This window comes from Panthera pardus, unplaced genomic scaffold (assembly GCF_024362965.1).
Source record: "Panthera pardus isolate Hobbes unplaced genomic scaffold, ASM2436296v1 HiC_scaffold_4, whole genome shotgun sequence".
Taxonomy (NCBI): Eukaryota; Metazoa; Chordata; class Mammalia; order Carnivora; family Felidae; genus Panthera; species Panthera pardus.
The window spans coordinates 20783091-20807720 of record NW_026526969.1 but is presented as its reverse complement, the minus strand read 5'-3'; the positions used below and the strand labels follow the sequence as shown (position 1 = coordinate 20807720).

The 24630-nt window shown below is 51.4% G+C and overlaps 1 protein-coding gene across 1 annotated transcript in view; it reads right to left on the bottom strand.

Annotated features, from left to right (window-relative positions):
* Positions 1-376: 376 nt before the first annotated feature.
* Positions 377-24630, bottom strand: part of SEC14L5 (SEC14 like lipid binding 5) — a 41867-nt gene continuing 17613 nt past the window's right edge. Inside the window, 15 exon segments of the mRNA XM_053893921.1 lie at positions 377-993; positions 3549-3747; positions 4651-4833; positions 4836-4877; positions 5223-5352; positions 5354-5371; positions 6435-6581; positions 11181-11352; positions 12826-12896; positions 12988-13079; positions 15589-15643; positions 15645-15779; positions 17608-17720; positions 21681-21873; positions 22530-22658. Of these exon segments, the coding sequence (XP_053749896.1) occupies positions 885-993; positions 3549-3747; positions 4651-4833; positions 4836-4877; positions 5223-5352; positions 5354-5371; positions 6435-6581; positions 11181-11352; positions 12826-12896; positions 12988-13079; positions 15589-15643; positions 15645-15779; positions 17608-17720; positions 21681-21873; positions 22530-22658 (1788 nt within the window). The 3' untranslated portion in view covers positions 377-884.

The window sequence follows — 24630 nt, the reverse complement described above, 5'->3', positions numbered from 1 at the left end:
TGCCTGGGCCTCTCCACCCTCCTCAAGTCAATGGTGGTCAGGTTTCCTTCCTAGCCAAGCTCTGGGAAAATGGATTTCAGATCAGGGTGGGCTGCTCCCCACAGACAGTGGAGTCTGTAACTCATATAACTGTTCACCACGCACGTCTGGGACACAGGGCATTGCTAGGGAATCAGATGTGAACGCCAATCATTTCTGCCTACCCAGCATTCTTTCCCTCTTCTTCCTGTCGGGTACCCCAGTATTCCTAGAGGCAACCCCCTCATGATATTCAAACCAGGTGGTTGGCTTCGGGAATACGCATGTGGTCCAGGTAGGCCAATCACTGAAACCCCATCCCTGTATGGTGATTGGTCCAGATCGTAGACAGAAACCTACCTGGCCAGTCTGTGTTCTTTGTCCCCTGGCAACTGTGATTGGTTCAAGGACTAGTGTGGGACCCAGACGGACTGATTAGACTCAGTTCTGGGAGGTTGGATCGAACTTTGGGGGAGAGAGGTTCTCTTCCACAGCTGAGCTGGGAGGAGAGAGGGAGCCTAATGGTGATGGGGCCCTCTGCGTGGGGAAGGCACTGAGAAGGAGGCTGCCCCAGGGAAAGAGCCAGAGGTGGAGAGGGGGTGCTGAGCCTGATGACATCCCTGAGCTCCCAGACCAGGCAGGCCCAAAGGTGGCCCAACCATTCCTTGGCTTTTCCTCACATGAAGCCCAAAGGAGATGGTTCTGTCTTGCATCCTGAAGAGTGCATGAGCTGGATCATTGCCATCGGCTCCAGATGCCCCCACTTAGTGTCCAGGACCCAGGGCGGAAGCCCACGTGGTCCCAGACTTCACGGACACTTGAAACGTGGGAGGCGAGGCGGGCTTCCCCACAGGGCTCAGTCCCAGCTATCTGGAGACCAGGGGGCTGCTGTGGGATTGGCCAGAAGAGGAGGAAGTGGTGGCACTGAGCTGGGAGAAGCCGCTGGTGCAGGATTCCAGGCTGGACATGGAGCCCCTGGGGAGGAAGGGCATTGTGTGCACATTACCTTCTGGGGTGACACGGCCCTGGGGCCCACGCACAGCAGTGGAAAAGCTGGTGATGCTGCAAATGAGGCCCCAGGGTTCTTTCTACCAGGCTGGTAACCACCCCAGGCGCACAGGGCAAGTGTAGAGCAAAACGCAAGCAGAGTTATGGTGAGAAACGAGGCTCCACCCGTTTTCCAGTCCCACCCCCCACCAACCCCCACACACAGAGTCCAGCCTGCTACACACCATTCAGGGGCTTCCCTGACCTGGGGGATCTAGCATAGCCTGGGCAGTTTCTGACCCTATCTCTAGCCTCACCTCACCCCACCCCACCCCTGCAGCCTCCTTTCAGCATCTCTGACACTCGCCTCCCCTGTCTGGGAACCTGTGAAGGTCTCCACCTGCTGCCAGAAGCACTTTCTCTGCCCCCTGCTTCCTCTAGTTAACTTCTACTCCAGACTTCAGAGCAGCGCTCTCCAGGAGAACCTTGTGCGATGACAGTTGTGTCCTACAGCTGTGCTGTCCACTGCAGCAGCCATCAGCCTCATGGGGCTACTGGGCACTCAGAATGTGGCTCGTGCAGCTGAGGAACTGATTTTTTTATTTTTGTTGAACTGTAACAGCTACGTTTAAATTGCTACCTGTGGCTGGTAGCTATGTGGTTGGCCAGTGAAGCCTTAGGATCTGGCTATTCCAAGTGTGGTGTGGGGACCAGCACCACCAGCCCCTCCTGGAGCCTGTTAGAGCTGCAGACTCTCTGCGCCCCAGAGCTGCAGAATCTGCATTGTGACAACCCCCCCCCCCCCCACTCCCCAGATGATGTATGTGCACGCCACCTAGGTCTCAACTCCAGTGTCTCTTCCCAGGTACCTCCCCCACATCCCATGCCCACCCTGTGCCAGGCCCCTTGTCCAGGCTCTGTGCCAGGCCTGTGCCAGGCTCTGACAACACCCTGTGTTGAGGCTTCTGACACCTCCTAGCTATCTGACCTTGGGCAAGGACCCCAGGCTGGAATGCCTTCATGGCATCCACTGCTGCTCCTGTTAGGCACAGGTGTGATCATGTGGTCTCCTGCTCCACGATGGCAGGCCCTATCTGTCTGGTCCCTCGGGCCCAGCCCAATGCCTGCCTACTGAGGACACCCAGGAAATAGCCCTTGAACTGGTTTTCTTGCGAGTCTGTTGAAGGGCAGGGCAGCAAGGCTACCCCAAGCTGACCAGACAGGCTGGCAAGCAGCATCTGCTCTGCCCCCCCTCTAGGCCTCCACCTGCCCTCCCTGGAGGCCAGCAGCCCCCAATGCTTGTGTCTGCATGTCTCTCCCCTGCACTGGTGCCCAGCGGCCAAAGCAGGCCACTTCCCAAAGAGGAAATCACCAGCCCTCCCAGGCTGTGGGGCTCTCTTGGAGTAAAGACAGTAGCCCAGTATTTCTCACAGGGGGCTGTATGTGCCCCTACAATACTTGGAGCTCCACCCAGGATATGGATACAGATGTGACACCCTCCTGGAGCCTCAATTTGACTCCATGGTATAGAATATAAAGCATTATTTTTAGAAGGACACAAGCATAGATAGGTCATGAAGCAGGATGCAAAATCACATTCGTTTTTAAAAGATAAAATGTAAGGCCTTGAAGAAACTCTCCATGTCCTCACCCTCAGTTTCATTTTTGCTATCAAGGGCTTACTGTATGCCTCGGTGAAGGGCAGGCTTCCCCCAGCTATTTCATCTTCATGACAACCCCATGACCTAGGATTTCAGTAGTCCCCATGTAACAGATGGGAAGGCCTGAGGCTCAGACAGCTTGAGTTGCCTGAGGTCACAGAGCAATCAGGAAGTGTTGGAGGCCTTAACCACTACACTTCCTGCCTCTCTGAAAGCAACACTTGGAGAGGAGGTGTCTGTGCGACACTATTCTAGAATGTTCTTAGAACATTCCAAATCCTTTTTTTATGGGTTTCTAGGAATACAGGGAGGTCCAAATAGGAAGGCCTTGGGCTCCCCTTCCCCCACCAATCAATCTGGTATGTTTGGCTTCTGTCCAGGATTTCATTTAAAAGGGAGATCCATGGGGCGCCTGGGTGGCTCAGTCGGTTGAAGCGTCCGACTTCGGCTCAGGTCATGATCTCATAGTCCATGAGTTCGAGCTCCGCATCGGCTCTATGCTGATGGCTCAGAGCCTGAAGCCTGCTTCGGATTCTGTGTCTCCCTTTCTCTGCCCCTCCCCTGCTCGTGTTCTGTCTCTTTCTGTCTCAAAAATAAATAAAAACATAAAAAAAAATTTTTTTTAAAGGGAGATCCTGCCAGCTGAGGCAGAGTTTGGACACAGTGTTCAATCTGGTTGCTCACACACGTGCTGAACCACTGGAGAATTTTAACAATACCAATGCTGGGGACCTGCCCCTGGATAAGCTCAAAGACAAGTGAGGGAGGTGAATCTAGTGCCCCCCAGCCCAGAAGGAAGGGGCCTCAGGAGTGCTGTGGGCCTCGCCTAGAGGGGAGTCAGGACCCTTCCTGCCCAGGCTCCCCCTCCCCAGCCCCTCCTACCTGAAGTCCTCAGACGCCAGCACCTCGTAGTAGTAGAGGAGTTTGCACTTGGGGCCAGGGCTGTGCAGGGCCGTCAGGACATCCTCCACACCTGGGATGCTGCAGGCCACATTGCCAGGGGGGCTGTGCATTTGCCACTGGAGCAAGTAGGTGCCAGGCCACCGGGTCACGTGGGAGCCCTGAAACACAGCAGCCGGGCCTGAGGCTCTGGTCCTCCTGGGGACAGGAGCCCCTTACTAAACGGATCCACCAGCCAGTCTTCCTCTCAGGGCCTCCCGAAGTCATCCTTGGCCCCTCTGCTGTTACCCCCATATCCCTGGGGGCTGAGAGCCTCCCTCTAAATCTGGTGGGAGTGGAGGCCTGGAGAGGGAGGGCTGTAGTTGCAGGGCAACAGGCGCGGTTTAATTAAATGCCTGGACTTTGTTGGGCTTTTGTTCTCCTGAGCATGATATGCAGATGAGGTCCAGGCAGGGATTCAGGCAGGGAGCTGGCAGGTTGGTTAGAGCTAGTTGAGGGCCTGGACGCTGAGAATGAGGGCTAGGGGTGTTGGTGTGTGAGGTGCAAGACAGTGTGCTGCTCAGGGAACCTTCAGAGAGATCTGCAGTGCTCATCAGAGCTTGTGGTGTGCGGTACGGGTGAGGAGAGCGAGCGAGGCCAGCGATGTGAGACTTTACAAGCACTGGAGAGTGGAGAATGCAGGGGGCCTCGTGTTCATGTTCCACAACGCATCTGAGTTCCGTTCCCAGACTTAGTATGTCTCTGCTGCATAGCTTCTGAAGCTCACACGTCAGAAATCACTGGGAGAGGGTGAGGGATGCAGGGTCCAGGCCTCACACCCAGAGGGTCTGAGTTACCCCTCCCTGGCATGGGCCCTGGCAATCTGCATCTCTGACAAGAGTCCCAGGGATTCTGAGGCTGGGGTCCTGGGAGGTCCCCAGAGTCCTGGATCTGTCTGATTCTGTCTTTCTCCCCACCCATCCCACAGGGGGCTCCAAGGCCAAAGTCCATATGCAGTTCATCTACTTGGGTGCTCCCCACAACCCTGGCACACAGTGGACACTCAATCCTGAGTGACGATATGAATGAACAAAGGAATTCGAACCTGGATGCTCCTCCCCTTCCCGGCAGACAAGGGGGGCTTCCACACGGCTGTAATCCACACCTAGGACCCAGCCCTTGTCCGTCAGCTGCCCGCCGGCCCTGGCCCCAGGCTCCTGGGGTCCAGGCTTGGGCACCTGCTTGCTGTGGTACAGGCTGAACACCACGTCCCCTCTCAGGATGTCAAGTCCCAGGTGATGACTGACTCGCCCTCCAGAATCTCACGGCAACCTGCATGGGGAGGGCACGGTCTGAGGGTCCGACCTGGAATCCCACCAGGAGTGGGGAGCCAGGATGGGGAGGTCAGCTGCAGTAGGTGCTGTGGTGCCCACCTGGGTCTTCATCTGCCCATCTGCCATGCTCTGCACAGCCCAGTGCTCCCCTGGGATCAGGGGACTTGCTGCACCACCCCTTTGCTTGCATCCTTCCCCGTACCCATCCTGTCCCACCTCTCCTTACAGGTTTCTCCTCAGAGCTCACCCTCAACAAATTGCTAGCACAAGAACTCTTGTCTCAGGTCTGCTTCGAGGGACCCTGACCTAAGACCCCACCCCAACCCGGCGGGCCCTCCCGGGCCAGGTCCCAGCACCTCATGGGGGGCCCCTCGGAGCACGCTGGCCGACTGGTAAGTCTCTCTCCACTGCCGCAGCTGGTCTGTGTGCTCCTGCTCCTCTTCTGTCAGATAGAGGGACTTGGGGACCAGCCCCTCCTTCGGGGACATTACACTGGGGGATAAAGACGAAAGTAGCAGGTCAGGACCCAGCCGGCCTGGCTGACCCACAGAAGGGTACTTTGTGACCCCTGAAAGTGCACTTACAACAACAACCCCAAAGTGAGAACAGTACAGGGGGCTCTCCCATGACCTCATCTCCAAAACCACAATGCAGTAGGAACTCTTACTATTTCCATTTCACAGAGGAGGAAAATGGAAGCCCAGAGAGATCAAGCCACTTGCCTGAGATCACACAGCAGAAAGTGTCTGAGCCTGGGCACAAACCCATGTTTATCAGGGCCCCCAGGCTCAAGTCTCTTATTACCATGCTGGTTCTTACAGGCCCGTTTGTTAAACATAAATCACATGTATGTATCTCAACAAGTGGAGAGATTCAAATTGGCAGAATTCCTAGGAAATGCCTTTTTTTACTCAGAAATCATGTATGCTTGGAGTTTGGTATTCTATTAGACAAGGAAGAGGGGACTGCCCTCATCCCATGGCCAGATGAGATAAGACAGTTGTGACCCAGGGTCACCCCTGCCTGTGTCATCTCAGCCCCAAGGGGAGGCAGTAAAACGGGTTCTGTGGCTGCCTCTCCTTGAAGTAGTTGGCCATCTAACCATTCCGTGAGGTTGTGGGTTGGGAATAAATCCCTTTGGATACACAGGCTCTGGGGTTCAGGCCACTGGGATGTTCGAGTCACCTCTCTCAGCAGCAGAGGGCGCAAAGTCAGCAGGTAAACCCTGACTGCTGCCTAGCGACGAAGTGCATAGGGAATACCGGGGTAAACTTTTGACTGGCCTGGTCTCTGGTCTTCTAGAAACTTCCATCTGGATCACTATGTTTGAAAACCAAGCTAAGGCCCCTCCTTTGGACAAGACTCACTTCTCTTTGGGGAAGCGTCTAAAACAAGCCTTGCCCCCAAAAGAGAAAGCATGGCCTCTGCAGGGTACCAGCACCCACACACATGACAGAGTGCCCCACTCCAGCCTCCGTGGCCCTCTGCAGCCCTGCCCCAGCAATCCCTGGCTCCCCCACCCCCCACCCCCAGGCCACAGCCCAGGGCCTGCAGCCACACACTCACCACACACTCTCCCCCCAAGGAAGTCGGGGATCACTTCTTTATCTAGGTAGTCCACGAGGCCTCCGGGGCCCTGGTAATTGCTGCCACTGTAGATGAGGAACTTCTGCCTGGTGTTTTCATTGATGAAGGGGCTGATCTGAAGTGGGGGAGATGAGACAAGATGGAAAGGTATTTTTGGTTTTTTGTTTGTTATTGAGATGTAATTCACACGACAAGGAACTAACCATTTCTTTTCTTTTCTTTTCTTTTCTTTTCTTTTCTTTTCTTTTCTTTTCTTTTTTCTTTTCTTTTCAAGTTTTTATTTAACTAATCCCTACACCCAGCATGGATGGGGCTCGAACTCACAACCCCGAGATCAAACGTCGCATGCTCTTCCAACCGAGAATTAGCCCCTTTTTAAAGTGAATTAACCCTTTTAAAGTGAACAATTCAGTGGCTTTAGTTCATTCACTATGTTATATAACTACCACTTTCCTGTAATTCCAAGACTTTTCTTCACCCCAAAAGGAAACCCCATTCCTTTTACACCATTAATACACATTAGCAGTCACGCCCCACTCCCCTCCCCCCAGCTCCTGGAACCACCAGTCAGCTTTCTGTCTCTGTGGATTTGCTTGTCTGGACATTTCATAGAAATGGAATCCTCCAGTATGTGGCCTTTTGTGCCTGGCTTCTCTCCCTCAGCATGATGTTTTTTCTAGGTTCATCCACCTGGCAGCACAGATCATTACTCCATCCCTTTTTATGGCTGAATAATAATTCTACTCTTTGGATGATCCTATTTTGTTTGCCCCAGATGGAAAATACTTTAACACCGAACTCGAAACTGCATGTCAATCCTTTTTTTTTTTTTTTTCATGGGCAACCCCTACCCCCCCACCCACGATGCTGGTGTGGTGTCTGACTCAACACATAGTTGGGGAAGGAAGGAAGGACTTAGCATTGGCAAGGTACAAGCCAATTGAGCAAGGAATGCTACAGGAACTGGAATCCCACCTGTGTGGTCACTCTCCTTCAGCCTCCACCCGGGGAAGCAGTCACCTGCCGTCCTCGGCAACCTGGGCTCCGTGCCACTGGCTTCCATCTGGTGTGGGCCACTGGGCAGAGGAGGGGGTACAGCAGCAGGAGGTGGGAACAAAGAGAGAGGCCAGGGTACTTCTTCCCCCACTCCCTGCCGCCTCACTGCCCCTGGGCCCCCCCACCCCCCTGCCACATTCCGGCTCTCATGAGGCTTGGTAACAATGCCATCTCCTCCCGTGGCACCACCAACCCCCCCACCCCCACCCCCGGGTGTCAGGGATCACTGCAGGGTCTAGTCCCTGGGGGCCTCTCCATCCTGCCCATACCTCTGCAAGGAGTTCTTTTATGTTATGTCCCCATTAAGCCATTGGGGTGAATCCCACTTCTGGCCAGCACCCTGAATGACTGGCTCCCACCCCTACCCAATACACATCTTCTTAGAAGTCTCCCAACAGCAAGAATTTAATTTTCCCAAAGTTCAGGATATTTCAAGATAAAAAGCTTCAGTGGCAGGTCCTGCCTGTCCCTCCTGCAGCTCCTGCTCTCCAGCCCCAGCCCCAGCAAGGCCCTGACGTAGCCACAGTGGCCAAAGAACGTTCTGTCCCAGAAGTCTGCTCACATCGTCTCCTGCTGACAACCCTCCATGGCTCCCTACTGCCCCAGGATGAAGTCCCACCTTTGCCACAGCCTGGATTCAGCAGCCACTGGTCCCTGAGCACTTTCCCAGCTTCTGCCAGGGCCACCGGCCTTTTTGCTCCTTTTCGTTCCAGCCACCCTGCACTGGTTTTTCAGTTTCTCAAAAGGCATCACGTACAGTCCTGCCTCCAGGCCTTTGTGCTTACTGTGTGGGTTGCCTGACCCACCTTCCTCCCCACCCTTCCCTGAAGGACTCCTGCTCCTTCCTTTGGTCTCAGCCACTTGTTACCTCCTCCGAGGGACCTTCCTCAGTTTCCCAGTCTAAATTACCCACCTGCATTACCCCCTGCCTGATTCAGCCTCTCCACGAACCCTGTAGGGCCTCACGCCCTAGTCACAGGGAACCATGAAGCATTTCCTTGTGTGACATTATCTGCTTTATCTCTCCCCGCCCTGTCACAGTTGGGGAGAGATACAGTGGCTGGCTTGTTTACTCCAAATACGCAGGGCCTGGAAAGGTGTCTGGCACACAGTAGGTGCTTAGTGAAACACTGAATCCACTTAACTCTCAAATCTCTATCCTGATTGAACCTCAACTTATAGCAGCTCTTTCCAGGCTTTCTTGGGCACTGAATCCTCAGGGCACCGGGTATGTTCAGGGTGTGCAGGACTAGGGGTGGGGGGCTGGCACTCTGCACTGGCCTGTGGAACCAGTAGCAAAGCCCCCAGGCAGTGGTTTTCAACTGTCAGTGACAACCCGATAGTGGTTGTGAGATCAATTTAGCACGTGTGGCTAGCCAATTTTTTTAAATCTGAGAAAAAAAAAATTTAATAGAGAGTATGTGCAAGCAGCAGAAAGGGGTGGGGGGGGGGGGGAGAGAGAATCTTAAGCAAGCACAACATTCATTGCAAAGCCTGATGTAGGGCTTGATCCCACAATACTGGGATCATGACCTGAGCCAAAATCAAGAGTTGGACACTCAACCAACTGAGCCACCAAGCACCTCCATGATTAGCTTATTTTTAATGGAATGGAATAAAAGAGCAAAAAGAGAGGAGCCTGGGTGGCTCAGTGGGTTAAGCATCAGACTTCAGCTCAGGTCATGATCTCACAGTCCATGAGTTCGAGCCCCGCGTCGGGCCTCTGTGCTGACAGCTCAGAGCCTGGAGCCTGCTTCGGACTCTGTGTCTCCCTCTCTCTCTGCCCCTCCCCGCCTCATGCTCTGTCTGTCCTCTCTCTCAAAATAAAACATTAAAAAAAGAGAGAGAGAGAGAGAAAAGAGGATATTGCACATAGTTAATGTAACCATCGCTTGCGGATCTATTTCAGGTGTGTGAGTGTTTGCGTTGGGTGGTAATATAACATGTATTTCTTACTGTGGGTCTTGGGCAAAAAGGTTTCAAATCCCTGCAGCACAGGATCCCAACACTCCTCAGAGTCAGCTCACAGGAGCCCCAGGAACACTATACAATTCTGAGTGTGACCCAGCATCCACAAAGCAGGACAAGAGATACATAAATCATGGTCTGTCCATATGGTGGAATAGTATTCGGCCATAAAAAGGAATGAAGTACTGATATGCTACACCACGATGCACCTGAAATCATTATGCTCAGTGAGAGAAATCAGATGCAAAATGCCTCATATGATTCCGCTTCTGTGAAATATTTATAACAGGCCAATCCATAGAGACAGGAAGCAGACTGATGGCTGCCAGGAGCTGGGAAGCCGGGAGAGGAAGGAATGCTGATGGTACAGGGTTTCCCTTGGGGGTGCTGAGAATGTTCTGGAACTAGAAGGTGGAATGGTTGCACAGCTCTGGGAATATACTAAAAACCACGAATTCTATACTTGGAAAGAGTGAACCTGATGAGTTACATCTCAGCAAAGCTATTATTTAGAAGATATGCCACCAGGAGCGCCTGGGTGGCTCAGTAAGGTGGGGCAGCTGACTTCGGCTTGGGTCATGATCTCACGGTTCATGGGTTTGAGCCCCGTGCCGGGCTCTGTGCTGACAGCACAGAGCCTGGAGCCTGCTTTGGATTCTGTCTCCCTCTCTCTCTGCCCCTCCCTGCCTTGTGCTCTGTCTCCCTCTGTCTCTGAGAAATAAATAAATGTTGAAGAAAAGAAGAAGAAGGAAGAAGGAGGAGGAGGGAGGAGGAGGGAGGGGGAGGAGGAGGAGGGAGGAGGAGGAGGGAGGAGGAGGAGGGAGGAGGAGGAGGGAGGAGGAGAGTGGAGGAGGGAGGAGAGGAGGAGGAAGAAGAAGAAGGAGGAAGAAAAGGAGGAAGAAGGAGGGAGAAGGAGGGAAGAGAGGAGGAGGAGGAAGGAGGAGGAGGGAGGCAGGGGAAGGAAGGAGGAGGAGGGTAAGAGGGGGGAGGAGAGGGGAGGAGAGGGGAGGAGGGGGAGGAGGCGGGAGAAGGGGGGGAGCAAGGAGGAGGAAGAAGGAGGAGGGAGGAGGAGGGGAGGAGGAGGGAGGAGGAGGGATGGAGGAGGAAGAAGAAGAGGAGGGGGGAGGAAGGAGGAGGAGGAAGGGAGGGAGGCAGGAGGAGGAGGGAGGAGAGGAGGAGAAAGGAGGAGGAAGGATGGGGGGAGAAAAAAGGAGGGGGAGAGGGGGGAGGAGGAAGGAGGGGGGAGGAGGGGGGAGGAAGGAGAAAGAAGAAGGAAAGAGGAAGAAGAAGGAAGAAGGAGGAGGAGGGAGGAGGGAGGAGGAGGTGGGAGAAGAAGGAGGGGGGGATGAGGAAGGAGGGGAGAAGAGAAAGGAGGAGTAAGGATGGGGGAGAAAGGAGGAGGGGGGAGAAGGGGGGGAGGGGATGAGGAAGGAGGGGGGAGGAGGGAGGAGGAGGAAGGAGGAAGATGGGGGGAGGAGGGAGGGGGAGGGAGAAGGGAGGAGTGGGGGAGGTAGGAGGAGGGGGAGGGAGGAGGAAGGGGAGGGAGGAGGAAGGAGGAGGGAGGAGAAAGGAGGAGGGAGGAGGAAGGAGGAAGAAGAAGAAAGGACACTGAACCAGCAGGCAGAGGGAACTCCCCCACCCCATCTCAGCCTGCACGGGGGAGGGGTCTGGCCCAGGCCCCTGCTCTCACCAGTGTCCAGAGCACCGGGAAGACGCGGGGGGCTCTCACGATGAGCAGCCGGCCCAGGGTCTCAGGGTAGTTGTCCTCGACCACCTCAATCATCCGCAGCAGGGCCTTCACCCCCGGCCGCCACAGATGCCGCATGTTGAGACCCTCCAGGTCCACCAGGCAGGTCCAGGAGCTGCGGCAGAGATGACCCCCTCACTGCAGCTTGCTCTGCCACATCCCAGGGCCCCCGACAGCCCTCGGTTGGTGGGGGGCCTCGGGAGCTGGCAGACAGGACAGAGAGGCTCAGGAAGCCAGGGCTGGGAGTAGAGGGGCGGAGGCCGTAGGACACTCTTGTGGATCCTACTCCCCACCCCAACCCTAGGCTGGGGAGGCCAGTGGTGGTGAGGAGGCTCAGTGCATGGCCTCTAAGGCTAGTCACCCAAATTCAAGTGTCACCTCCATCCCCCGAGAGCTGTGTGACACAGGCAGCTTCCTCATCAGGACAGTGGCAGTGGGCAGTAACATCTCGAGCAATTGTTAGGATTAAATGAGATAGTATATGTGAAGTTCTCTGCAAGGACAGGCCATAGAGTGCACTCCTTCAAGCAAGTCATTGCTATCAATCGTTGAAAAGGCTCCGACTGCTAAATAGAGTGTAAGCGCCAAGAGCACTCACTCGCTCCAGAGCCAGACGGCCTGGATTCAAATCTCAGCGCTGCCGCTTGCTGTGTGGCCTTGGCCAAGTTACTTAACTTCTCTGTGCCTCCATTTCCTCAGGACTAATTCATTAGGAAAATGAGTGTTCTACTGCAGCAGCTAATCCCTGGGAGCCCCTCCATCCTGCCTTTGATCCTTCCATCCACACTGCTGCAAGGAGTCCCTCCTGACACCCTGTCATCTGAGCCATCTCAGGTGAATTCCACTTTGGATCAGGACCCTGATTTATTGATCGATTTCCCAGCCCAGCCAATGTACATCCCCTTAGGAAAGGCTCCAAACAGCAAAGGGACTCGATTTTCACAAAGATCAGGCCATGTGGGGATAAAAAGTGGCAGGTCCCACTGGCCCCTCCCTCCCAGACTGTAATAAGGAGGATGTGAGGCAGGTACTTCAACGGAACTTGCTGCACAGCAAGTGTTACACACACATTTGTGTTCTCTCTCAACAGACGTGGCCTTTGATAATCCATGAAGACGCCTTGGGACTCATGATGGTTATTCCCACATTACAGACGAGCAAGCTATAGTTCAGAAGGTTCGTGCCACCCTAAGTACTCATGCGGGAAACTGAGGGGTCTGGGGCAGGTCGGACGAGGGGTTACCGGATTGCCATGACACCTGTTGAGTCCGCCTGCCTGGGAGGCAGAGTCAAGGGACCTGGGATGGCAGAGTTGGCCTCAAAAAGCAAGGCCAGGGCGTAAACTCCTTGAGACCGAGGCAGAGACAGTAACCTTACCCACTTAGCAACAACCTGGGATGAGCACAGCCACTCTGAGCCTCAGTTTCCCCCTCCATAAAGAACAGGGACAATAACAGGTCCTGCCTCACAGGATCACTGAACCAAATAAATGAAGGACATTCCTGTAAAGTGCTGAGTCCATGCCCAGTGAAGCTTGGCTTGTTTTTACTCTTTTCAGGGGGCATTTGCTCCTGGCGGGGGTTCTTACCTGATGGGACGGCCAAACTGCTTTGTGTTCCCTTCACATCTCTTCTGTCCTTCCTCATTGACGGAAAGAACCTGGAAAGTAGAGAATGTGCTGGCAAACATTCACTTGGCTGCTCCCCCCACAGGCAGCCCTGGGGTCCGGGGAGAGAGGACCCCTACTCACATGCTTCAGCAGTGCCTCCTCCCCCACGGCCTTCATCAAGCCTTTGGTGTCCATGATGTGGCCCAGGCGCAGGATATAGAGGGGGCGGCCGTCTTTGCAGGGGAGGCCCCATAAAGAGAAGGGACATTATTTCAGGAGTGCTGGTGAGAGGGCAGGCCCAAACTTCTCTTCGGAGAAGGCGGTGCCAGGCTGTGGCTCAGCCTGCCCCTCCTGTCCATTTATTTGGGAATGCTCTACCCACTCCCAAGAGGGATTGATGCCAATTACGGTGACAGAAGCAACGTGTTCAAGAGTCAAGGAGACAGACTGACATCACAGGGGAAACTGGGTGAGGGGCATGTGGGAACTCTGTATGGCCTTAGCAACATCTCTGAAAACCTGTCCTAACATTACACGTTTATCTGGAAGCTTTTTATTTTTTTTTTAATTCTTTTTAATGTTTATTTATTTGAGAGAGAGGGACAGAGACGTGCTCACGTGCAAGTTGGGGAGGGGCAGGGAGACAGACAGGGTGAGAGAGAATCCCAAGCAGGCTCCACATTGTCGGCACAGAGCTCAATGCTGGGCTCGATCCCATGAACCGTGAGATCATGACCTGAGCTGAAATTAAGAGTCAGATGCTTAGGGTGCCTAGATGGCTCAGTTGGTTAAGTAACCGACTCTTGGTTTCAGCTCAGGCCATGATCTCACAGTTCATGGGATTGAGCCCCACATCAGGCTGTGCGCCGACAGTGCAAAGCCTGCTTGGAATTCTCTCTTTCCCTCTCTCTCTGCTCCTTCTTCACTTAGGCTCTCTTGCTCTCAAAATAAATAAATGAACACTAAAAAAAAAAAGAATCAGACACTGGATGAACTGAGCCACCCAGGCACCCCTAAAGCTTTTTAAAAAAGAAAATATGAACCATGTTATAAAGGAGTATGGAGAGAGTGGATGACGTTGGTTCTTAGCTTTCTATCAGCCAAAGCAAATAGGAAAAATAAGGAATTACATACTAATACAATCGATTCTTGTTATTCATGGTAGTGATGTTTTCCAAAGTCACCTTGAACACTGAATCAGGAAGTACTAAAGCATCGCTTCCAGGAAAAATATGGGGTAAGGTCCTTGCGAGCCTCTAGACACAACATTTTTGTCAACTGATCAATACATAACCTTGTTCTCTGTGTGTTTCTATTTAAGGACACCTTATTGAGTATATATTGTTGATTCATTAACATTGAACTCATTGCCAGCAGCATCACACTAAGCCTGAAGGAAGCTTATCTAACATTTTCTCCATGAGTCACAGCCTTCTTGTGCTTTGAAACACTAGCCAGCACTCCTGTATTATGCCTGGGGGCCATTTTAAGCATCACCCCCAAAATGCAAAAAAAAAAATGTAGCACTAAGTAGACTTTAAAAAGGACTCTTGTTAACAGTGTAAGAACTGAAAAAAAGAAGGACATCTCGTTCAACCTCAGCAGGGGACACACAGGTCAGATGACTCTGACTTTTCGCCACTCTACACGTGTTCATAATTGACCGCAAAAGCACCCTGAGTATTGACTTGGGGGTTACAAATACATTGTGGTGAGGAGGCAAATTCACAATATGGAATCCATGAACAATGGTAATTGACTATATATTGAAGTGTCCCAACCGGTCCTTTAGGTGAGTCAAACACTCACCCTAATCAATATATACAAATTTTTACATCAAGGGCAGTTTAATAAAAAACTAAGAGGGGCGCCTGCGTGTCTCAGTCGGTTGAGCATCCGACTTCAGCTCAGGTCATGATCTCACGGTTCGTGAGTTCGAGCCCTGCGTCAGGCTCTGTGCTGACAGCTCAGGGCCTGGAGCCTGCTTCAGATTCTATGTCTCCCTCTCTCTCTGCTCCTCCCCTGCTCACACTCTGTCTCTCTCTCAAAAATAAATAAAGATTAAAAAAAAAAAAACTGAGAGAGAACTTATTTGTAGCGGGTTGAATAGTGTCCTCCAAAAATTCACGTCCACCCAGAACCTCTGTATGTGATCTTATTTGGAAACAGTCTGCAGATCAGATTGTTTAGGACCTCGAGATGAAATCCTACTGGATCAGTGTGGGTCCTAAATTCAGTGACCTGAGGTCTTTATAAGAAGAGAGGACACACAGGCACCCAGAAGGAATCCACGTGAAGACAGGCAGAGTGTGGGTATACAGCCACAAGCCAAGGAACGCCTGGGGCCACGAGGAGCTGGAGGAGGCAGAGAGAGATTCACCGCAGGGAGCACAGCCCTGCCCACACCTTGATTTGGGGTTTCTGCCTCCGGAACTGTTGGCAGATACATCTCTAAGGCACCCGGCTTGTTGTAATTTGCTACGGCATCCCCAGGGCGCTGATGCATGCCCATGCAGCCATTATGTGTGGGGGTCCCCATGATCAGAAGTAAGGGTGGGCTAACGCTGCCTCTGCATGGAGAAATGTTGCCTCAAGCCCACATGTCTCTTCCAGCCCTACTTTCCTCATGGCTGGGTGAACCCCAAGGGCATCTCCAGATGCCCAGAAGAGTCAAAAGGAAAAATAATAAGATCCCAATGTGAAAAGTGGCCCCTTTTGCGTTCTGTAGGTAAAGGGACGCACCTATGTCCTGGTAGTGCCAGCCCCCCGCATAGAATTCCTCCAGGAGAGCAGGGGGGTCGCCAGGTCTGAAGGAGGAAATCCACCTGGTGCTGCTTTCGCCAGCTCAGGGACAGGCGCAGCATCTCCCGGGCCTTGTCCAGGTGGAAGTCACGAGCCCGCAGGAACCGAAGGATGTGTTCATCTTTGGGAATCTGAGACAAGAAGGGTAAAGCCTGTAGAACGGTAGTCCCTCACCCAGTAGAGAAGACTGTGGAAAATGAGTTCTCCTGTCTTCTCTGCAAAATATATAGCTCGGAAAAGGACCGCACACTCCACCGCGAACGACACAGCCAAGGGGCGGGCTGTAGTGAAAATCTGTGAGTTTGGGCTGCCAGACATTTCTCCCTCTTCAGGCATCTCTTTGCTTCTGGGGAGCTACGTGTCCTCCCCACGCCCCAGCACCAGTGCCGGTTTTAGCTGGTGTTGCCAGTCAGCATTCCACTCCCATGGCCTCAGCGGTGGCACAATCCAATCAGAGCATTTAGACAATTTAAATCAGAAGAACGGGACGTGAAGCCCTTTCTCTGTGGTGTAAAGGTGAGCCTGCAGGTTATGGGGAGCCCCAGCTCCAAGCTCAACGAGGAAGGAAGTCTGGCGGGGATGAAGCAGAAGTAAACAGATACAAGAGCTCAGCGGCCCCAACCGCATGGGAGTCCTGATTCGGGATATCCCTGAGACAGGCTACATGGCCCCCTGGGCTGAATGATGTCCCTTCCAAATTCATGTCTACCCAGAACCTCAGAATGGGACCTTATATGGAAATGAGTCTATCCGGATATAATTAGATAAAGTGAGGTCATATTGGAGTAGGTGGGCCTTCCTGTGTTTGGACACAGACACAGGACACATGGAGGAAAAAAAGACCACGTGATGGTGAAGGCAGACACTGGAATGACGTATCTACAAGCCAAGGACTGTGGCAGCCACCAGAAGCCAGGAAGGGGGAGGCATGATACAGACTGTCTCTCAGAGCCTCCAGAAGGCTGGAGAAAAGGCAGGCTCCAGAACCCTGACCACACCTTGACTTCAGGCTTTGGGACTCCAGCACTGTGAGGATAAGTTTCTGTTGTTTGTAGCATTTTCTTTCAGCAGCCTTAAGAAATTAATACATCCCTCTCAACAGTTTGTTATATGAGCCAATAAATAGCCCCCTCCTCTTTTTTTTTTTTTTTTTTTTTTTTTTTTTTTTGCCTTGACTCAAGCTGTGTTCCTACCACATATAACCCAGAGTGTAATTCATAGGCCGAGGTGACAAGTTAAGTCCCTGCCAGCTCGCCTTCCTTCCCTTGGGCAAATATTGACAGGCAAGAGAAATCCAGCCCCAGTAAAGGCTCCCCTGCCCTGAGTGCTCATCCGAGCCAGACATGACTGTAGGCATTTTATGTGGATCGTCCCTTGAAATTCAGTCTAGGTGATGTATGCTAGCATTATCCCCCTTTCACAGATGAGAAAATGAGCAGACAGGTTAAATCACAGCCCAACATGAAAGCAACTTCCTTGTCTGCACCCCACACACACGCAGCATGGGGAGGGGATAGGGAGGAAGGGCAAGCTCAAATTTCTCATTCAACAGAGCTGAAGGTCAAGTCCATGCTTGGGACCTACATGCATGGTGGACATTCCTGTTATGGGGCTTAGAGTCTGGAGCCATTTTGGGTTGTCACAACTGGGGAAGAAGAGCTCCCGGCATCTAGTGGTGGAGGCCAGGATGCTGCGACACCCAACAGGGCACACCCCACCCCATAAAGAACTGTCGGGCCTCAAATGTCAACAGTGCAAAGGATGAGAAACCCTGCAGTCAACGGTATGCACAACATGCATTACAGATACATGAGACGATACAGGATAAAAAGAAGGCAAAATACAAGTTTTCAGAACTGCTGATTACATCAGCCTGTTTACCTGGCCCTTCCTCCCCCAGTGCCTGGGGTGAGTGGCTGTCATTGAACATGGTCTGGTAGGCCCCAGCTCTGCACCCACCTTGCCTTTGTGGGTCTCCTGCAGCCAGTGTCGCAGCTGGATGAGGCAGCTCTCCTGCATGGGTGTGAGATGACCCAGGCAGCGCTCAATGTAGTCTGCATCTAGCTTGTCCCCTGCAGGAGAAGGTGGAGGCGTTCAGGACCAGAGGGCGATGCCACTGTCTTTACCACATGGTCTACCCTTTCTGGAACCCTCGCCTCATTGGCCGCCTCAGATCTGAAATGCAGTTCCAAGCCGTACGGTGGCCCTTTCACCCAAGAACAGCCACATGGGCTCCACATCTTCTGGTCTTGCTGGCCCTTTCCAAGGGGTTTCTGAAAACTCATGGAGGGGCCAGCTTGGATCTCACAGTGGCAAGTGATTTGTCTCCTCTGACTTCGGACATCAAGCTAATTCCCACCCTCTGGAGCTACCCAATCTCTGAAGATAATTAACAATACGCACTCATATTTCTAGACATGCACCATCTCAGTGAGTTGTCTCGACGCCCCAGTGAGGCAGGCACACTACTGTCCCCCACTTCACAGAAGACAAAACTGAGGCCAAGACAGGTTAAGTAGCGAGTGGATGCATGTGGTGCACCGAGCATACAAGAGATGGTCAGTAAATACAGTTCCTTTTGCCTTCCCACCTCCCAGCCCCTCTGTGGGCTAGAGGCCTTTTGTAGACAGAGCCCTGACCCCAAAATACAGCCCGGGAGCTGCACGGATCATTCCAAACACTGTTCAGTCCTGTCCTGCACAATGGGACTGTTTGGGGGTCAGCATGTGCGGGCATTTAGAGGCTGGGCTCAACCTGAGGTCCCACTGCCCACTCTTTAAAATTTGTTTTTCAACATTTATTATTTTTGAGAGACAAACAGAGTGTGAGCAGGGGAGGGGCAGAGAGAGAGGGAGACAAAGAATCTGAAGCAGACTCTAGGCTGCAGCTGTCAGCACAGAACCGGACACAGGGCTCGAACTCACGAACCATGAGATCGTGACCTGAGTCGAGATCAGACGCTTAACCGACTGAGCCATCCAGGCACCCCACCCATTGCCCACTCTTAACTGTTGAGGTGGCAGATGCTGGCATGGTGAGGCACACCAGCATATTAGCATCTCCGCAGTGGGTAGACGGTCCACAAAGAGCAGCCCCCATGAGTGTAGCCTGTTTTTTGTGTTCGGGTGGCACAATACGAAAACAAATGGAATGTGTGTACCTCCAGCAGCAGGACCCAATGGTTCCCTCTAAAACAAGAAAAGTCCCGGGCTGGAGGTCAGCAGGCATCTGGGTAAACAGAAGCAGGAGGGATGCTGGTGGTGTATGGGGACAGGTGGCGTCCAGACCCCCCAAACAGAGTGGTCAGAAGGGGAGATGCTGGAGACGGTAAGGAGGGGTGGACAGGATGAGAGAGAGAACACAAGGGAGACAGGAGATACCAGCATCCTTCCGGCCTCTATGCGGCTGTGAAGGCCCCTTTCTCCTGAGCACAAAGGCTCAGTGATTCAGAGCAGGGTGGAAGGGGGGTGACTCTGCCTCTCGCCAGCCATCCTGAGCACAGTGCAGAGGGCGAAGGAAGGAAAAGCCTGGTGCAAAATTAGGGTAAAAGTCATGACCACCAGACAATGTGTGCAAGAAGAGGCAGAAGATTTAATTTTTCTAATATTTAAAAAAATTTTTAATGTTTATTCACTTTTGAGAGACAGAGACAGAGCACAAGCAGGGGAGGGGCAGAGAGAGAGGGAGACACAGAATCCAAAGCAGGCTCCAGGCTCCGAGCTGTCGGCACAGAGCCCCATGTGGAGCTCAAACCCACGAACTGTGACATCATGATCTGAGCCGAAGTCAGTCGCTTAACGGACTGAGCCACCCAAGCGCCCCTAATTTTTTAAATATTTTAAAAGTTCACATACAACAGCAGCCAGCTAGCACAGAGTTGGTACAGAATAAATATTTGTGAATGAATGAATTTTGTTCTCCCTACACAATGCCCCAGATGTAATTTACTGGTTATGTGGCATATCTCTAAGAAAGCCAAGCCTGACATTTCAGTGACCCCAAAAGAATGAATCATCATGAGCACAAATGCACAGAGCTAAAACTGAACTCAGGGAGTATGTGTAGTTTTGTGTCCTAGGGTTTTTTTTTAATTTATTTAAAATTATATTGTAAACATTTCCCATTATCAATAAAAGTCGAAAATATGACAAAAGGCTAATTGCCTTACATATGAAGAGTTCTTACAAAGCAATGAGAAATCAATGGTCAGGGATGCCTGTGTGGCCCAGTTGGTTAAGCCTCCGACTTCGGCTCAGGTCATGATCTCACGGTTTGTGAGTTTGAGCTCCACATTGGGCTCTGTGCTGACGGCTTGGACCCTGCTTCAGATTTTGTGTCTCCCTCTCTCTCTGCCCCTCCCCCACTCGTGCTCTGTCTCATTCTCTCTCAAAAATAAATAAATAAAAATTTTTTTTAATTAAAAAAAGAAAGAAATCCATGGGCAAACAGGAAAATAGACAAAGTACAAGAACAGAGAGATTCACAAAAAAGCCATATGGAGTCACTAAGCATGAGAAAATAATATTTGGCCTCATTCATGAGGAAAGACCTAATCACTAATTTACTAGAGGTCACTTTTTGCTTTCAGAACTTTAAAACATTTAATAATAGTCTTGTGGGGAGCCAGAGTGAAGTCAGGAATAGACATAGCTACACACTTTTGGGGGAACATTGATTAGTACAACCAATCTTTGAAGGCCTAACTGGTAAATGTGCCAAAATTTTACCTGCATATAACCTTTGACCCAGCAATTCAACTGTAAAAATTTTATGCTATAGGGGTGCTTGGCTGACTCTGTGGGTGGAACATGTGACTCTTAATCTCAGGGTTGTGAGGTCAATCCCCATGTTGGGGGTAGAGATTATTTAAAAATAAAATCTTAATGGGGCACCTGGGTGGTTCAGTTAGTTAAGTGTCTGACTTCAGTTCAGGTCATGATCTCATGGTTCATGAGTTCAAGCCCCACATCAGGCTCTACACTCACGTGCAGAGCCTATTTGGGATTCTCTGTTTCCCTCTCTCTCTGTGCCTCCCCAGCTGGGGCTTTCCCTCTCTCAAAACAAGTAAGTAAACTTAAGTACAAAGATACACTACATTATTTCTATGTTTTAAAAACTGGAAACCTCACGTCCATAAAGAGAAGACTAGATAAATAAACTAACAAAAGTAATAATAAATGTTTATTTTTTAAGTTTATTTATTTATTTTGAGAGAGAAATAGAGAGAGAGAGAGAGCAAGCAGGGGAGGGGCAGAGAGAGAATCCTAAGCAGGCTCCATGCTGTCAGTGCAGAGCCCAACATGGGTCTTGAACCTGCAAACCGTGAAATCATGGCCTGATTAGACGTTTAATTGACTGAGCCATCCAGGTGCCCCAATAATAAATGTTTATTAATAAATGAGTTATGGTGCAGCCACACCATGAAATACCGCAAAGTGCTGAAACAGATGCACTGACATAGAAAGCTGTTCAAGCAACATTAGTAAATGAAAAAAAGCAAAACATCAAGCAGAATGTGTAATGTTGGCTCAGCATACATTATACAGGTATGCATGCCTGTATATACACATGTGTGTATACGTATGTACATATATATGGCTAGGTAGTTTCACGAAATACGACCACAAAATTAGTATTGCCTCCAGAGAGAAGAAAAGAGTCTTACTTCCTCATTTACATCTTCCAAGAAGTTTGAATATTTCTTTCTACCATCTCCATACATTACTCATATAATTAAAAATAGTAATAAAACCAGAGAAAAGGGCAGCCCTGAGGCACCAGATCAGGTCAATTCCTGATTTAGAAATAAACCAGTTCTGGCTCTTGGGCCGGAAGGAAGGAAGAGAGGGTAAAGCAGCGGGAAAGGGCGGAAGCTGAGTCTTTCCAGTTCGTAGACCCATTCCCAAGGGGACCCGCAGCAACTCTTCCCGCGCGGAGTGAGCAAACACAAAGCAGGTTTCCAGGGACTGGGGCAGTTGTGGGGGGCACAAGGGTACAGGCCTGGCCCGCTGGCTTCAGCCACAGGGACCTACCGTCTGTAACCACCACCTCAGGCGCAGGGCCTGGAGCACCGATGGGCCCATCAACCTCCAGGGAGCCCGGATCCCTCGGCCCAGCCTGGGAGCGGGCGTCCTCCTCTCGGACGGGGGCAGGCGTCCATCGGGGAATGTGAGAGGTGCCCTGGGAGATAAGCTCGTTCAGGTAATGTTCAATCACCTCCTTCCCCTGGAAGCCAGAGAGACCAGAGGCATATGAGCCGCAGGGCAGGAGAGCAGGGATAACCTCATCAGCCCGGGAGTCACTCCCACCTGGCTGCAGCCCCACCCCTGACACGTAGCTACGGAGAACTTGAAATGTGGCTGGTCCAAATGGAGATGTGCTGTGAGCGTCAGATATGAACCGGATTTCCAAGACTTAGGACGGAACAAAGAATGTAAAATAGCTCATTGGTAGGTTTTCTATAGGTAACATGTGGGTTAAAATACATCGTTGAAATGAATTTCACCCGTTTCATTATGCGAAAAGGCCTCTCAGGGACAGGTCTGAGAGCCTTACACAGCAACCAATTTTAACCAGGAAAAAGCACCACAGAATGCCCCTTCTCTGTCCAGAGTTCACTACACAAGCCCCAAACATCAGGGAGCATCTGGATAATGATTATGGTGCCCCCATTTCAGGCCAGGTGGTTTCCACTCATTATCTTGTGTGTTATGGTCATTGTTAGGATACTCACTCTATGGATGAAAAGACTGAGGCCAAGGAAGGTTAAGGATCGATTTTGCCCGATGTCACTTGGGTTGTCAGGTGTCAGAGCAGGTTTTGAACCAGGCTCTGAGGTCTGTGTACCTTCCTCCCTGTGACTGATGGAGCCCACCCCTTACCCTCTTGACGTTAGCCGTGTACTGCTTCATGGCGATCTTCTCCAAGGCACTTTCGAAGCCAAAGAAGGACCGGATGTCGAGCGAGGCGGATTGCTCAAAGCAAGTCCACTCTTCATTCTCGGGGTGGACCTGAAAGCCAGGCAGCCGCAGTGACAAGTCTCATTGTGGGGGATGCAGTGCCCCCCACTCAGGGCTCTCTTGGTGATCTGGGCCCAACCAGAGCAGCTGTGGACAGCATGGCAATACCGGAGTGGGGGGGCAGCAACCCCACCCGGAGAACAATGCCAAGTGTTAGAGAACAAAGAGCCTTCTCATGAGGGGCTGGAAGGAAGTGGGTCTGGCATCTGCAAGCCTGTCCCTTAAAAACTGTTCTATAATGATATATTTAAATGAGTAATATATTTAGGGGCACCTGGGTGGCGTAGTCGGTTGGGTGACTGGCTCCTGGTTTCGGCTCAGGCCATGATCTGATGGTTTGTGAGTTCGAGCCTCACGTCAGTCTCTGCGCTGACAGTGTGGAGCCTGCTTGGGAATCTCTCTCTCCCTCTGTCTGCCCCTCCCCAACTATCTCTCACTCTATCTCTCTCCCTCAAAATAAACTTTATAAATGAGTTAATGTACTTAATATATAATTATATGTAAGTTATATATAACTATTACATATTTTAAATATATATTTTAAAGTATTTATTATGTTACATATTTATTGTAAACAAATACACACACACACACACACACACACACACACACGGACAAACTTTGTTGACAGAGCTTCTATGCAGACCCAGACTTAGTCCCTCTCAAACTTTCCTGGGCAGAAGTACTACCAGGGAGTCTGTGAAACATGCAGATGCTGGGCACCTGGATGGCTCAGTCGGTTAAACATCTGACTTCGACTCAGATCATGATCTCACAGTTTGTGAGTTCGAGCCCCGTATTGGGCTCTGTGCTGACAGCTCAGAGCCTGGAACCTGCTTCAGATTCTGTGTCTCCCTCTCTCTGCCCCTCCACGGCTCATTCTCTCTCTCTCTCTCAAAAATAAATACACATTTAAAAAAAAATTTAAATATGCAGATGCCTGGGCCAAATAGGTCCAGGGCAGGGCCTGAAAACCTGCATTTCCCAAGCAGCCTCAGTGACGCTAATTCAGCGGTTGGTAGAACTCATGCTGAGAAATATGCACTAAATACATATTATAAATGCACTAAAAGTGATTTATAAAAAGCTGCCACCCACACAACTCCCTAGAGGTAAGCATTGGAATATTCTGGGTCCAATTCCCAGAGGAGCTGGAGGTGTGGAAAGAAAAAGCAATGGGCATTTACTGGACACCTGCTGTATACGAGGCACCATGCCAAATGCTAGGGATGGGACAGATACACAAGGCAATGCCCCACCCCCCATAGGGAAGGCTCTAATGAACCATAGTTACGACACTGGAGTTATCATCATGAAAACTAGCATTCGGGATCTAGCACAGGCTAAAGGAGCTTTACCTACATTGTCTTATAGGCTCCAGCCAGCACCGGATGAGGCGGGCTCTGCTGACAGGTATGCAAGGGGTGGCCTGGGGAGGGGAAGCAACTTGCCCAACATCATTCAGCAAGGAGGTGGCAGAGCTGGGCTCCATCCCAGCAAACGCCTCCAGACTCCTCCCTCACTCCAACCCGGGGGCAGCAGGACCCTGCCCCTGCAGCCCCCATTCTCAGACTTCACTCATCCACCTATGGGTCTTCACACATGCTGTTCCCACCCCAGAACTCTGTTCCCAGCCCTCTCATCCACCAGCTCTCAGCTTGGTGGCTTCAGTGGGACACTGTTACCTAACAGAGTGCCTCTCCTCTTATTTTCCCTAATCCTGTCTTCTGGATCCCTTCTTAGTATTTGTGAAGTTGTAAGATTACGTTGACCTTTTTTCTTGTCTGTATCTGCCACTGGAATGGAGGTCCTTGTGAGAACAAAGGTCAGGGGGACTAGTCCGTGCTCTGGCCGGATGCCCAGCACATAGTAGGTGCTCAGTCAGTGTGTACTGGAGAATAATAATTACTATTAATGATCTGAAAAGGTAACACACATACAGGGCTTGGTATGTGCCAGGCCC